At 59.3% G+C, this 15,012-nt stretch overlaps 1 protein-coding gene across 12 annotated transcripts in view; it reads right to left on the reverse strand.

The window, feature by feature from the left end:
* SLC22A23 (solute carrier family 22 member 23) overlaps window positions 1-15,012 on the reverse strand; it is a 144,203-nt gene that overhangs the window by 11,304 nt on the left and 117,887 nt on the right. The window contains exons 5-10 of one of the 12 annotated variants that reach the window (XM_067751858.1): window positions 11,116-11,243; window positions 6,642-6,744; window positions 4,196-4,428; window positions 2,563-2,595; window positions 2,416-2,439; window positions 1,368-1,491 (exon numbers count right to left, since the gene is read on the reverse strand). In XM_067751858.1, the coding sequence (XP_067607959.1) occupies window positions 1,368-1,491; window positions 2,416-2,439; window positions 2,563-2,595; window positions 4,196-4,428; window positions 6,642-6,744; window positions 11,116-11,243 (645 nt within the window). Of the gene's footprint in view, window positions 1-1,367; window positions 1,492-2,415; window positions 2,440-2,562; window positions 2,596-4,195; window positions 4,429-6,641; window positions 6,745-7,578; window positions 8,407-8,776; window positions 8,951-11,115; window positions 11,244-12,901; window positions 12,960-15,012 lie in introns of those variants that run through there. The other 11 variants (XM_067751859.1, XR_010946587.1, XR_010946586.1 and 8 more) reach the window with 11 other exon arrangements.

The raw sequence follows: 15,012 nt of genomic DNA on the forward strand, positions 1-15,012 counted from the left end.
AGATACCAGGGGGCTGCTGTTCTCCGCCTGGGGCGCTTTGCAATGTCCCGCATGAAATAAGCCCCAGGCTCACTTCCCGTGTCAGGTTAAGCAGAGGGTTGGACCAGGGTGAGTTACTTGCATTTGCTTGCTTTTTCTTAAACGCACAATTCCCTGCCATTTTATTCCCTGGGTACGGGACAGCCTTCAGGCTTGGCATGTGTATGTAAGAATCCAGGAGGATGAACCAGAGCGAGGCCAGTGAAAATGCTGTGTCAGCATGACGCCTGCAGACGCGGGCCTCCTCCCAGAGCCCGGCACCAGGGACCAGATGGTCAGTCCCGGGCGTCCTGCCTGAGTGGGACTGGCCCCTGCCTGTCGCCCACGTGGGAAAGGGAGGATGGAAGGGTGCGATCATGCTGGCTTCTGGGCGGTATCCCACAGCCGATTAACTGCCACACTCCCAGTTACACTTTAACAAGCAGAGCGTGTGCGCTGGGCAAGCTGAGTCGTTCCCACACCGAGTTCGGGAGCTTGACCGGAAGTCACAACAGTCGCTACCGGGAAGACAGCGTGACGGCAGGGAGGTGATGCCCTTCACGAAAGGAAACCCTTCCATGTCGCTGTAACCTCGACAGCACCAGAGGGTGTGCCCGCCCGCGTACCGCTGCCCGGGACGGTGCCGGACGGAGCAGTCCCCCCCTCCCCTCACCAGGAAAGCAAAGGCAGCTTAGTGCCCGCCACCCCGCCTTTCAGAAAACAGACCCGTCACGGACTCCTGGGGGCCGGGCTGCACACTCGGCCTCTGCCGGACACACGGCAGCTTCGTAACAAATATCTGTCCAACAAATCAGTGATGTAACTTCTTGGGCTTTCTCTCCGAGGCCCTTCTTTGGGCTGGAGACACTGGTTTCTCAGGCCAGTAGAAAACCAAGGCCCTTTCTATCTGCTTTGTATGTGAAACAGACTGTTTCCAGAGTCCTCCTAGGAGAGTGCTTTGTATGTGAAACAGACTGTTTCCAGAATCCTCCTAGGAGAGTGGACAGCGTTTGGGCTGGAGCAGAGCACAGGCATGAATTCAGTGGCCTCCCCACTCCACTCCTTTTCCAGGCCCTGCCGCGCTGCTTGCGCCCCCAACGCTCCCCGACGCTCCCCGTCCCTCCAGCTGCCTGGACGGGACCCAGGGTCCAGCCCTTACCTCACTCTGGGTTCCCTGGGGGTCAGGGCGGAACAGCGGTCTGGGAGCTGACGCCCAGCACGGGCCGCAGCTCGTCCGGAGGCCGGAGCAGAGCGGGTGGCTCGTTCACCGGGAGCCCTGCCAGACGCGGAGCCCCGCCCCCCGTGTCCTCAGAAGAAACGCGCCCCTGCACGGGCGGCCCGCCACGCACCTTATTACTGTGGGAGTGATCTCGGCACAGAAGAACACGCTGAGGCTCCCCACTGCATGGGAGGCGAACATGCCCACGATGGAGAAGGTGATGGAGAACTTGTCTTTGACGCTGTCGCTCATTCCTGGGGGAGAACCAGGGGGGTGGTGAGGGGGGCGGAGGGAGGCCTGGGGCCGAAGAAGGGTCTTCCCTCCTCCCCTCTGCCCGGTGTGAGATGCAGACCCGGGAGATGCAGCAGCGTGTCCCGGGGTGGGAGGTCAGAGCCCTTCTGGCAGGAGCCTCTGTCGGGTCCCCCGGGAGTCCCTGCGGGTCTAAAATGTGGGGCTCAGGCAGACTCTGCCGGACGCCGTAGCCTAGAGCGGCGGACGCTATGACGCCGCCCTCCCGTCCAGCCTTCCGGCTCAGCTCCAGAGAAAGGTCTCTGGTTCCAGAGAGCCTGGCCATTCTGGCCTCAGGCTTGACCAGTCCAATACAAGGGACAGGGCAGCCCAGGCTTGACTGAGGGGAACGAGAACTCAACCCCAAGAGGAGAACTTATGGGCCTGGAGGGAGCGAGCTGGACCAACTGGAGCATCTTGCCAGTGGCACCGGGTCTGACCTCACACCCAGGCGGTGCTAGGCGGGCACAGCAAGATGCTGGGGTCCCACATTTGGGGCGCAACCCAGTTCCCCACAAGGCTGCACTGGGAGCCCTGGCGGCATAGGCTCGGTCAGGCCAGGCACGTGTGCGCAGCAGTGTCGCGTGCGGGGCAGAGGCTATGCCGTCCCAGAGGCCGAGAGTGGCAGGCTTGCGTCGCTCACAGGCGGGGACAGCTGCTTCCCCTGGCAGCGTGGTCAGCCGGGCCCCCAGGGCCGTGTGGCCCAGCCCAGGCCTGTCCCCAAGGCCCTGCGTCACAGTGGAGGCTGCTGGGCTGTGCTGGCCACTGGTGCCAGGGGCAGGAGCGAGGGCAGCGTGCAAGCCGGGCACAAAGCGGGCGGGGGGCGGGCGGCCCGACTTTCTAGAGGCGCGAGGGGCAGAAAGGACAAGTGGATGAGTGTAGTGTCCAACCTACGGCCAACTTCAGCTGCAACTCTTGGGGTGAAAGGGGGAGGGGAGAGAGAGGAAAGGGAAACCACAGGTCTGTGAGTCTTTGTGAAAATGCCCTGCAGGTGCAATAAAAAAGACAACACGGGGCCGCACGTGCGTTCGGCTCACCTGAGTCCGGATGCTGGCTGTATTTCCCGATCACTGGACCACAGGAACGGCGGCACACGAGGAGGAAGGCGGGCAGGGAGGGGAGAAAGAGAGCAGGTCGGACGGAAGTTACCACCGCATGCTTCCATGCGACTGGTTTCTAAGCACACCCACTCCGGGACCAGCAGGGGTGGCCTTGCAGCCAGCCCGCCAGGCCCACTCGGGGAGCCCAGCTGACGCCGCCAGGGGCCAGAGAGCAGGAGGGACGTGGCACAGACGTGGGGGAGGGTCCAGGGCATCAGGGCTGGCATTTGACCAAATGGAGCTCCTTCTGTTCGGAAGGGAGGGCTGGGCCCCTCTGGCCTCGTGACCTGGGGAGGACGCCAGCTCCTGAGAGCAGGGGCCCGCGCGCAGCGCCCGCCCTCAAGCCAAAGGGGGAATCTCGGACTTAACTTTGGACTTAATGTCCGAAGTTACTCAAGTCACTGCTGGTCTGTGCTCGGGGCACCAAGTGCTCTGGGCAGACCCGGCAGACAGCATCGCTGTGCCCTCCCAGCCTGGTCCCCACGGTGCCTGGTCTCCTGGGCATCCCTGCTCAGGGACTAAGAAGGGCGGCTGGAAGCCCCGGGGCTGCCGTGCCCCTGCATGTCCGCCCAACCGGCGGGAGCTGCAGAAGACTCCCCAAAGGGCAGCTTGGGCGGCCCCACCGGGGGACAGACCCCATGTCGTCACAGCTGAAAATGAGACCAGTCTCCTGGCAAGATGCGGACTGCACGTGAACTTGCCCAGGTCAGAAAGCGGCTCCTGAGTCTGACGCTGGCTCTTCTAGAACCCACTTTGCACAAGGCTGAGAAAGCCCTCGGTTTTCTTTCTCCTCCTCCTGTTCTGGATCCTCCCTCCCCACCTGGACACCACGCAGACCTGAAACACTACTGCAGGCGTCTGACTTGCCCAGCGGCGCTGACCGAGCTCTGACAGCTCAGGGGCGAGGGCAGCCATCAGAGCCACGGGGTCCCCGCGGCGCCTGAGTCCACTGGGGGGGATGGTGCTGGGCGAGAAGGCTCGGCTGCCCGGCTCACTCCCGCCTCGCCCGGGCGGTCAGATACGCTGCGGCTCGTCCCCGTGGTGGGCGAGGGCTTTTGTTCCCCAGAAGCTGCACTGAGCGTGCCTCGTAGAGTTGGGTGGGCGACACGGACTGGCTAGCTTTTCTTTACATTACTTGTAACGTTTACTGAGAAGCTCTCTGGCCCCAAGAGCAGCTGATGAGCTTGGAAGCAGTGCTGAAAAGCAGGGTCCCAGTGCAAGGGTGTCAGAATGTATCTATCTCGCCCTTGATCTCACATGAGGAAAAAGTCCTTCATTCCTTCTCACGCGATGGATCACAGCGGGAGAGCGTGGCCCCCAGTGGGGTCACCACGCCCACCAGCACTGTGAGGGCCCGGCTACCAGGGAGCCCCGGGGCAGCAGGAAGCCTTGGGGTCGCGTGGGAGGAGGGGGCACCCCACGCACGTGTTCCAGTGCGAGCTCGTCCTTCCCAAAGCAGCCCCCTGCAGCCGTGGATTCTGGAGGACGCCTCGGGCTGCCCACCCACCCAGGGCTCTGGAGCGCACGCCAGGCCCTGCCCACCGCCCGCCCGGGGCCTGGGCCCACTCACGGTTGAGCAGCCCGAGCTGCAGGAGCGAGGCCAGGGCCGTGAGGATGACGAAGAGCAGCAGGCCTCCCCGGCGCCCCAGGAGCCGCACCGCCGGGCACACGGCCAGGCAGGACGCCAGGGCGATGCCGGCCGCCGTGTAGTAGTCGGCGTAGAAGTTCTCGAGCAGTGGCGCCTTCACCTCGTGGCCCACCATGCTGCGCGCAAAGCAGTGGTGGATCCCGAAGCCGGTCAGCCTGCGGGGACACAGTGCCTGAGGCCACCACCTCCCGGCGGGCGCGGGGCACCCTGCATCGCGTCCAGGGGCAGAGCAGCCCCTCGGAAGGTGGCGGGGAACGCACGTCAGAGAGGACGTCGGGTGGGGGGGGGGTGATGTGCGCGGTCACTGCCCTGCCGTGGCCTTATGGAGGGTGCAGGCATAAAAGCAGGGAGACCCTCGGCTCAGACGCTGTCTCTCATGAAATCCAGGCGTGAGGCAGGCGCCCCCAGGGTCCCTGCGTTTGAGTCCGCACCGTGGGCACCGAGGGGGCCCATCAGAGCCACTTTCCAGGCAGGCCGACAGGCAGGCAGCACAGCGGGTGAGCACGGCCTCTAGGATGCACTGCCCGTCTACACCTCTGCCTCTCCCGGGGTTCTGGAAACTCGGGGACCCGCCCCGAGAACTGGCTCCCCCCCCACCCCTCGCTGCTACTCACGGCTCATGGGGCCTGGAGGGACAGGAAGGGTCAGGCCGGTGAGGACATCTGGTCTTGGAGACCGTTCAACGCTTAATTTACTGTCCCCCGCCCCCCCTGCCCTGGGTTCAGCCCCCTCCTGCCCCACAGGGTCACAAAAACCCGCAGGGAAACGTGTGTCCCAGCCGCTCAGGCGGATGTCCATTCTGGGAACAGGAATAAAGATGTGTCGTGTTCCCTGGGAGCACAGGGCAGCAGGGCTCTGAGGCCCCGGTGGACGTGCCCAGTGGGAGCAGGGCTGCGAGCACCTGCATCTGTCCCTGAGCTGAAACGCCCTTCTCTCCCAGCCTCCCTCCTCCGTGCTTTCAGCAGACCTTGAGGACGCATCAAGGTCAACTACAGACCCAGTCCTGCAGGAGGGAGCCGCCCTCCTCCAAACCCCGCTCCCCTGGGCCGCGTTGGACGGCCTAACAGGTGTGAGTTCGGCGGGGCTCCTGGTCTCAGGGCGGGTCTCCCACCTTGTTGTTCTGGTGGAAGGACGTCCTCCGACCACAGCAAAGCCAGAGAGACTGGCTCGCCCTCCCCCGAAACAAGAATCATTAAGGTGGAAACTCCCCATCTTGTCTATGTCACCATTTGTGTTTTTTCCAAAATAAAAGTTGGAGAAGTGACCCCACTGTAAACGGTCCCACTGGCCCAGCCGGCGTCTGCCTGCGACTGGGCAGCGGGTGGCCAGGCTGGAGCTGACTCTGTGCAGAGACGGGCCTGAGGGCTCGGCCCCGACCAGGCGTGCGGCGCGGCTGCCCCTTCCCCTGCCTGGGCCTCGGCTGCAGGACGAGGTGTCCGTTAGATCTGGGCTCTTCCACTGCTTTGGCGCTGGGCTGTTTTGTATCCTCCCCCAAATTATTTAACCTGGAACCCCAGTCCCGACAGCTGATTAAAGGAGCGGCTTTGACAGGAGCAGCTGTGGGACGTAGGGCCAGAGGCCCGCCCCCGGGCCTTGCTCTCTACCGACGACTGCCGTCCTGAGACTGCGCACCGAAGGGTGCGAGCTCCCCTCCCCCAGTGACCTCTAACCCCCGACTGCCCAGACGACCTGTGACCCTGAACGAGGCCCACCTGGGCGAGCAGGGAAGGGCAGGGTTACTGAGCTGCGAGTCAGCAGCACAGGCTTGCCAGTGCACACCGAACCGGGGACAGTGCTGGCAGGAAACGGCGTGAGCCACGGGGGTGGGGGTGCAAACCTGGGGCGCCGGGCTGGATGTGGTCGGCTGGACGGGAGGGCCTCTGGCCACGTGTGGAGGTCATACCCAGGGCCGGGCCGGCCCATCTCCACCCGCCGTGACCCTGGGGTCGGGCCTCCGCAGGCGCTGGCTCCACGCACGGAGCTAGGACACTCGGCAGCCTGGTCCCCTCGCCCGTGATGGTGCCCGGAGGCCCGCACGTGGGGGTCCCGTCGCCCCCGAGCCCCCCGCCACTGTGCCTCGGGGGGAGGTGCCTCCCGGGAGGTGCGTGGCCAGAGAGCCCCGCTCCCAGGACGGCCCTGGACGTGAGCCTGCTCTCCGGCAGCCCCGTCCCCCGGGACACGTCTGTGTGGCCCGAGTGGCAAGCAGGGGGAGATGCCGGGCTGCCCTGAGGCTGGGGGTCCGCGTCTGCAGGCACCCGTAGCCCGTCAGACAGCTGTTCAGAAGCTCTGACGGGGTTGCTCAGGCTCACCCCGGCCCTGCCGCCTCTCCCCCGCCCCAGGCCTGAGCCCGCCTGCGCCCGTGACTCACGAGTTCACGCACAGCACCACGATGTTCTTCCACAGGTTCCGGGTTCCCACCACCTTCACGATGCAGACCTTCTTGGGCCTCCGGGAAAGCTCCTTCTCCAGCTCTGCAGGGAGGGGGGACCCGTGAGCCACGCTCGGCCAGGCAGCCCCCCCGACGGCCCGATGCGCGGATTCGGGGGTCAGAGAAGGAGAGTGTTTCTCTTTAAGGCAGGGGCAGGGCCTGGCTCTCGGGAGAAAACACGCCACAGAGACACCGACTTGGCAGGTACAGCTGCCCACGGGGCCCGCAGGGAGGCGGCAGGACACACACAGCAGCCACCTGCGTGGGCTCCGTCCACTTGGAAGGGCTGCAGAGCCCACTGGCGGGCACGGAGGCCCTGGTCGGGCTTGGGCAGGGGTCCTCTTCCTTACAGACTCTGAACCCTCTGCTCAGGAACCAGGAGATGCACGCACTGCTCTGGTCCCCAAACCAACCCTGCGGGCCAAACAGGCTGAGGCTGCTTCCTCTGCACCTGCCCCTGCACGGTCCACATATTAGGAGGAGAAATGAGTGACTGAATGAACATGTGTGCAAACGCGTGCACAGAGGTGTGGCCCGTGCACATACGTGCGCTGAGCCAGACAGACGGCGTCTCGGCTCAGGTGACGTGACCAACTACAGCTTGGTAGCGAGACCCAGCTTCTCGGGGGGCCCAGACCAGCTCTGAGCAGACGCCAGGCCCACGTCAACGAGGTCGAGGCGTTTGCCGCCGTCCGGGGCTGCCGGTTCAACAGGGAAGATCCAACGAGGAGACGCCCCAGCCTCCCCGTCTCCCGGCATCTGTGAGCAGAAATGCCGCACATTCTGCCTCCGGGTCTGTCCCTGCTCCCCTGGCCGGCCGTGCCCTCGGGGGAGGGGACCCCTTCTCAGGGGCCAGAGAAGAAAAAGGAGACTTAACCAATCAAGACTGCCGAGGTCAGGGGATGCAGGGAAAGACTGACAGCGCACCGACCACAGGCGGCCGGGAGGTGAGAGCAGGCAGCCCTGGGTGGGATCCTACAGCAGGGTCACTGGGGGTGACGTCCGGTCCAGGCTGCAGCTGGGCTGACTGCAGTGCAGCGACGGCAGTTTCCCAGTCGTAACAGGTGCAGGGGATGTGCGATGTTACAACAGGGAGACTGACTGGGGCTTTTTCAAAATTCTGTGCCCTCTTTGTAACTTTACTATAAACCTAAGAGGAATTCAAAACAAGTTGACTAAAAATAAAGCACGCAGTGGGGTGGGAAGGCCCGGAGGGAGTGGGGTTGCCTCAAGAGGGGCCCAGGAGCTGCAGCCCCCTGGGGGGGGCTCCGAGGTGTGTCCCCCTGCCTGTACTGCTTAGGGGTACTCTCACCCCTGGACGTCCTACCTCTTTCCTGCCATCCAATGGCGAGAGGGTCACCAACCTCACTAGTTACAGCTGGAAGGAGCAACGGGTTGCTTAACCATAACGGTTTAGGAGTTTTTTATTTAAAAAAAAAATGTCTGGATCAGTGTCACCAGCTGGGGCACACAAGGGAGAAGGCGACACCTGTCCTACGTCCGAGGGATACCATGCTCCCTCAGTTTCCAGAACTTTCTTCCGTGTCAATCTTCAGGCACAGAGCTGCAGGCCTGTGCACCAGCCAGAACGTCCCTCCACGGACGCTCAGCTCCTGACATCCTCCTGGCCTTTATCATCCCCTCTGCGAAAACAGGCTCATTTGATTTACAGACATACTTTCGCCATGGTCAGAACGCTAGAAAACTTTTAAAGAGCACGGAAACATGGTTAACAAACACATAGCGTTGATCCAACGATCTGAGTATCTTCACTGTTGTGAAACTGGTCAGGAACCTATTTATCACAGCCACGCTTGCCCACCATGGAAGTCTTCCAGGAAGAAAAACTAAATGCCCATTCGCATGGCTGTATAGGTTTAAATTTTTTTTTCTTTTGTAATGCAGCTAAAACTTAATTCCTGATACTTTCTAGTGTATGAAATAGGTGTTAAGAAGCTGTAGTAACTGTAATTATGACCTTTTTTCTTTCTTTTTTTAAAGCTTTAAACTCTGGAGCCCAAGCTGACTGTAGTCTACAGAGGTAACTGCATTATTCTAAGTGGAATTACACTAACCTCTCCGGGGCTCTTGGTATGTTCTCTCTGTTACCTGCATCCCCAGCCTCTCGACACCACCACAGACACGCAAGAAGCCATGAGGCCTTCCTGGCCCCGCGCTCCGGCCGACCCAGACCGTCCTGGCCTCTCCCCACCCACTGCAGAGACTCCTTCCTGGGCCTGCGGGGACACCTGCTGACCCCAGAAATTCCCTCTCAACGCGCGAGGCTCCAGCCGGCCCGAGGCCTCTTGCAGGAGCAGAAGTAGGTGCGGAGGGTCAGAGGCAGGGCGCCGGGCTCGGCTGCCTGGGGCCGCCTTGGCTTGGGTGTGACTGGTGCAAGTCACCTGACGCTGGGGACCGTGAGGTGGCCCGATACAGGGACCCGCTTCTCACCTTGGGTTCAGGACAGACGGACAAGACAGAGTGAGGCACGTGGGGTGGGATCCCCGCTCGGTTACCGAGAAGGGCTCGGGTAAAGCCCCTGTGGGCCTGATGGGGGCCTCGTAGCCCCCAGACTCGCTGCCTGACCTGGTGACGCCGGACTTGGCTGCTTCCCTGCGGTCAGGCTGCCCGGAGAGGGCCTAATGCCGGGGACCCCCTCTCCGCACCTGGCTCACGTCCAAGGAGGAAAAGGGAAGCCGGTTCACTCTTCCTCGGGGGCTCCTTCCATGCGGAGGGAATGCCGGGAGCAGGGAAGCCGTGCCTCCAGCTCTCAGCCTCCTGGGCCCCTTTCCCGTACATGCAGCAGGGGCGGGCGATCTGATCCATCGGAAAGGCTCTGATGAGGGTCAAACGCCTGTATGGCGTCTCAGCCCCCAAGGCAGGGCTGAGGGCAGGGCAGCAGGGAGGATAGAGTCAGGGCGGGTGAGAGCCTGGGTTGGGGACGGGATGCTGGTCCAGTGGCCTAGATAAGATGCTGGGACACAGCATTCAAGCAGGCAAACCAGTCCAGCCTAGGGAGGTGCAAGGGGCCACCTGCGAGGAAACGGATACCCGCCTGCCTCCAGCTTTGCCCTGGTGCCATGACGTCACCGTCACCGTCACCCTGCGCCTGACAGCTGGGAGGGAGCAGAGACCCAGAGGCGGGCGAGAGCCGCGTGCCCCGGGGCGTGAGCGCATGCCACCCCAGCCCCCAGTCGGGGGGGTCATGCGTGCTGCTGCCTGCCCCCCAGCACAGACACCAGCACCAGCCCAGCTCCTGAGCGAGGATACCACTTTCTAAAAACAGGAGGGAACGAATCAGCATAATTAGGATGGAGAAAACAAGCTTCTCCCAGACACTATTTTAACCTGAAAGAAGTGGAGTGTGGTGATTTAATTAGGGAAATGCCAGAAACAAGGCACTTTGACTTAAGAGCACTGACCTGCTAATGGATGGGCCGGGACAAGTTTGGGGACAAGAGCCAGACAGTCCAAAAGGGGCAAACGTGGCCTGAAAGGAGCGAGGTCCACGCACCCCTCACCCCCCCGCCCGCCACGCCAGCACGTCCATCTCCCTCTCGGAAGCAGCACAGGGAAGCTGCTTCTGCTGGGCTTCCTGGGCTCAAGTCCCAGCACTACTACTCACTAGCTGTGTGACCTCTGGCAAGATACTCAACCTCTCTGTGCCTCAGTTTCCTCGTCTGCAAATGGGGATAATTACAGTACCTTGCACAGAACTGCTGTGGAAAGATTTAAGGTAATATCAACACACCTCTAATATTGATATCAGGTGCTTGCTTTTCCTGTAAAAGTCCAAATAGTCAATATTTTAGACTTTGCAGGTCACAATAAATCACTTCTAGTGCTTATTAAACAGACAATGTTCAGGGTTCCTTCCAAGATCTACTGGATGAGAATCTCTGGGTGCCGGGAGGGGCCCAGGAGTCTGGATTTTAACGCCCTCCAGGTGCCTCATGGATCTGATCTAGCTTTCGTGCTGACGTTCCTGACAAACAGATTCTATGGACCTGAAGTGTTCCGCGTCCTCAGAGGCCCAACCAACAGGTCCTGACAGACACAGACAACACAGCAGCTCTCTGCAGGTCCTGTTCGGGCGAGACAGGGAGCGAAGGCCAGCGCCCCCTGGCCAGGACCGCCGGCACCAAACCGCAGGCAGGCAAGGCTGTGTGCCCCATGCGGTTCAGCCCTCAAGGTTCCCCCGAGGGGCAGGGGCACGCAAGGTCACGCCGTCCTCTGGGTTTGGCCTTGGCCATGTTCCTGGTCTAGCTGAGGACCGACTGCCCCAGGAAGCTGGACAGCTGGCTGGGCAACGAAGGCACCAGGGGTGATGTGGCGTGACTCCCGGTCCCGGCGGGACGGGTGGCGGGCCCCCGAGTCTGGCGGGGCTGAGGGTTTGAAGGGGACGCGTGCTCACCAGGCATCACGCCTTTGATGTCACTCTCGGGGTTCATGCGGTTCTTCTGTGTGAAGCGCAGGATTAGCTTCTTTGCCGACGCAAACTGGTGGGTGGCCATGAGCCACCGCAGGGACTCTGGGAAGATCCTGCAAAGAGACAGGGAGCGGGTGAGGCTCTTCCCATCGGGTGAGGCGTCAAGACACAGCTGTCGGGGGCTGGGAGCGTCCAGCCGGGTCGGACTGGGTACCCATCTGCGAGCGGCGGAGGCTGGCGGGTACTCAGGACTCTCTCTTGGCCCAAGCGGACGAGAGAAGACCGTGGCCCTGGGTGTTTCTGGCTTTCTCTTAGAAAGTGTGGAAGTTGCAATGTTTAAAATGAGGCAGAAAGGAGCAGTATCCTCCCAGCTGTGTCAAGAAATCTGTGTATACTTTTCACCAGACGCTGGATTGCTAAAACACGTTCCAGCAATTCATGGAAGGGCTGCTTTTGTGATATTCTGTCTCAAAAAACAAATGTTCATAGAATGACTTTAAGTTTAAAAACAACGCCCCCATCCTAGCGACCTGACGGGCACCTTCCGTTCTGAGCATCTGGAGCCTGACCTGCCCAGGGCTCAACTGTAGAATTAGTTTCATCTTGCTGCTAACTGCCCAGAGCGCCTCCCGGAGGCGGGTGATGGTTTTCAAGTGTAATGAGCGACAGACTCCTTGCTGGTTTGTTCGTGTTTAGGATGAAATACGGTGAGGAGTCCCATCGGGAAAAAACCCCAAACCAAACTAGTGTCTTATCAATGCGTTTTGTAATTTTACATTTATAACGAGATTTGCAAGTCCGTCAAGGAGAACCATGTGCCTGTCTGGAGCAGTGCGTCAGCTTGCTTTTTCTGTAAAAGTCCAAACAGCGAATATTTTAGACTTTGCAGGTCACAAGGTCTCTTGAGAAACCAGCCACTGCCACGTGCCCAGGGATGGAGGCTGTGTTCCCTTGGGACCTGATTTTGAAGCAGGTGGCACCCCTGTGTGGGAGAAGCAAAAGCTGGAAGTCAAGGTTGGGGATGACAGCACAGCCTCTGCGGGCGCAGCGCTCCAGGCGTCCCTGTGTTTCATGTCAGTTACAGAGTGTCAGGGAATCATGACTGATGATGATAAGAAGTTATCTTTGCTACCACCCAACACCTGCCCCACCAGCTCTGGGGAGCCTCTAATCAAAGTAAAGCAGAAGCTGCAAAAGCTCTCAGTGCTAAGCTTTTATTTCAGAGTCACATCTAATGATGTCACAGCTGTCACTCCCTCACCTGTCTGAACAAAAATCAAGTTTCTAAATGTTCGTGATGTATTCTGCAGAAACAGCTGACTTCAGTGGTACACTGGGATGGTCTGATCAGAGTGTCAATCTACGCTGGGAGACCTGGGTTGTCACCAAGAGTCAAAAAGCCACCGTCCCACGTGGCTGCACAAAGGTGCAGGCGAGCTGGGGGCCCACCCTGGTGAGGTACGGCCGGAGCATTAAGACGGGCTCAGAAAGTCTCATGTCTTTTCGCCCAGGAGCCCATATTGGAAAGCTGATAAAACACAGGTTTCAAACTGTAAGCACTGTTTTTTTTTTTAAATAATAAAAGTTAATGTTTGCTTTACTAGCCTCTAGTGTTTATAATTTTGAACATAATTCAAGCAAACAGAAACACTCACAATATAACATAACAGACATCAATATTATATAGATATTAACATCTCACCATGCTTTATCAGATCTTTTCTTTATAATGAAATAACCTAACACAAATGCCCACCCCTATAGCTCTCACCTGCGTTGTCTCCACCCATCTTTCTGATTTATTTGGGTTTAGTGTCACTTGCTCATTTCTTAAGATAGACACATAGGCCATTAATTCTTCTTTCCTAACATGTGCATCTCAGACTTCAAAATTTCACCTCAGTATCACTTTAGCAACACTTCACAAGTTCTGATAAGTAGTTCTTGCTGTGATTTGATTATAAATATTTTGTGATTTCTATCAGGATTTTTCCTTACCTATGATATAGCCAGTTAGACAGACAGACAGACAGACATATCTCATATATATACATAACATTTCCAAACATACCAGTTTCGAGAGGGGGGCAGTGGCGGGGTTGCAATCTTGTTTCATTGACTTTTAATTTTATTTAGTCATTTTGAGAAAACACAGCCTGTGTTACTGCAAACTGGTACAACCAGAATCCTGGATCCAAGAGGAGGAAAGAGGAGGAGAGGAGAGAGGCAGGGCCCAGGGAGGGGAGGGCCTGAGGTTATCAGGGGCAGCAGCCCTCGGACCGGAATGAACCCAAGTAAAGAAACAGGGCTCTCCCAGGAGACCTGGGCACAGCGACCAGGGCTCTGTTAGCCACACGTCCCGTCTCTGCTGGTGGCCAGCACTGCAGGCCGCTTCCTCCACGCCTGCCTGGCCTACACTCACCCTTCTGCACGTTTCCCATGAATTTACGTCTTTCCAGCTCATTATGCTGTAGTAACATTATCCCCACTTCACAGATGGGGAAACTCAAGCAAGGCACTCAAGGATGTGTTCCAGGTTCCTGGGCAGTGGAATGCAGAGCGGGATTTGACCCCAGGCAGTCTGACTCAGGACCCCACATCCTTAACCCCGGGGGATGCAGCAAAGAAACCAACCCCGCGTGCGGAGACGGCGCTCCCATGACTGGGGTGTGGGAGATACTGTTCCAGCGCCACCTCCTCAGCCCTTCCAGATGCCACGGTGCCCTCTGGGTATTTAAACCTGCTGCAAATTCATAAAGAACTCGCTGAATTGTCAGCCTATGAGAAAGCCCAGAGATGGCGGTTCTAGCTTGGATACTGTGCAGCGTGGCCACATTATGGGAATTTAACGAAATGTCTGCTGACAGGCACATAATGTAGTAACACCATGAAAATGAAAAAACTGGCCAGTGGCCCAGATCTGGCAGGAGTGTAGCTGAGCCTCAGAAACGCCCAACATTTTCAACGAAAATGAAAGAGCACAGCAGGCAGCTGGAGCCCACGTCTGCTGGCGGACCCTCACGTGGATACTAAGAAAGAGCGACCTCGAGGATGACCTCTGCGAACACAGTAATGTGCATAAAGGCCACAGCGGCACCTCCAGGAGGGAGCTTTGCCATTGCTGCCAGAAGGGGCGATGGCTACGGGGACAGGCAGTGGTCCCCAGAGTGGGTGGAGAGACACGAGTGTTTGAAAGCTGGAAGTATCTGGTCCTCTCAAGCGCACTGTGGGGCAGAACTATTATCACCCCTCTTCCACAGACGGGAAAACTGAGGCAGAGCAGGTTCAATGACGTTGCCCGGATTATGTAGCTATTAAAGGGGCAGAGCTGGATTTGAACTCGGGAGACTTTCAGGCTGTGATCCCTCCAAGCCAGGGGTTCAATGGCTCCAGGGCTTCTGCGGGAGGGTGTGGGCAAAACTAAAAGTCTCCTCTCGTCCAGTTCAAGTCCTGAGCCCCTGGCGGGAAGCGAGGGGCACAGGAAGGGCAAACGCAGAGCCCTGGGCAGAAGTCCCACCCCCTCCCTGAGGATGGTCACAGGTTGATGGACCTCTCGCCCCAAGGCACATGGTCCCGAGGCCTCCGAAATACATTCAGGATGGTCAGAAGGTCCAGGATCCCTCATTCACAATTCCAGAATCCAGAAGATTCTGAAACCTAAAACCTCTTCATTTAACTCACTTGGGAAAAGACCTGAACTCCCTGAGGCAGAACGGGACCTACTGGGTACAAGCGTCAGCCTCGGGCATCGCTCTCCTGAGATGCAGACACTTCCCTGCAGAAGTGTGAGCGTCCGGTGGACACGTCAGCATCCCCACGGGCGGTGGCGGGGCTGCAGGTGGACGGCGCCACCCCTTCCCGGCAGCAGGCACGAGTCACAGG

The sequence above is a fragment of the Pseudorca crassidens genome, chromosome 10 (assembly GCF_039906515.1).
Source record: "Pseudorca crassidens isolate mPseCra1 chromosome 10, mPseCra1.hap1, whole genome shotgun sequence".
Classification (NCBI taxonomy): domain Eukaryota; kingdom Metazoa; phylum Chordata; class Mammalia; order Artiodactyla; family Delphinidae; genus Pseudorca; species Pseudorca crassidens.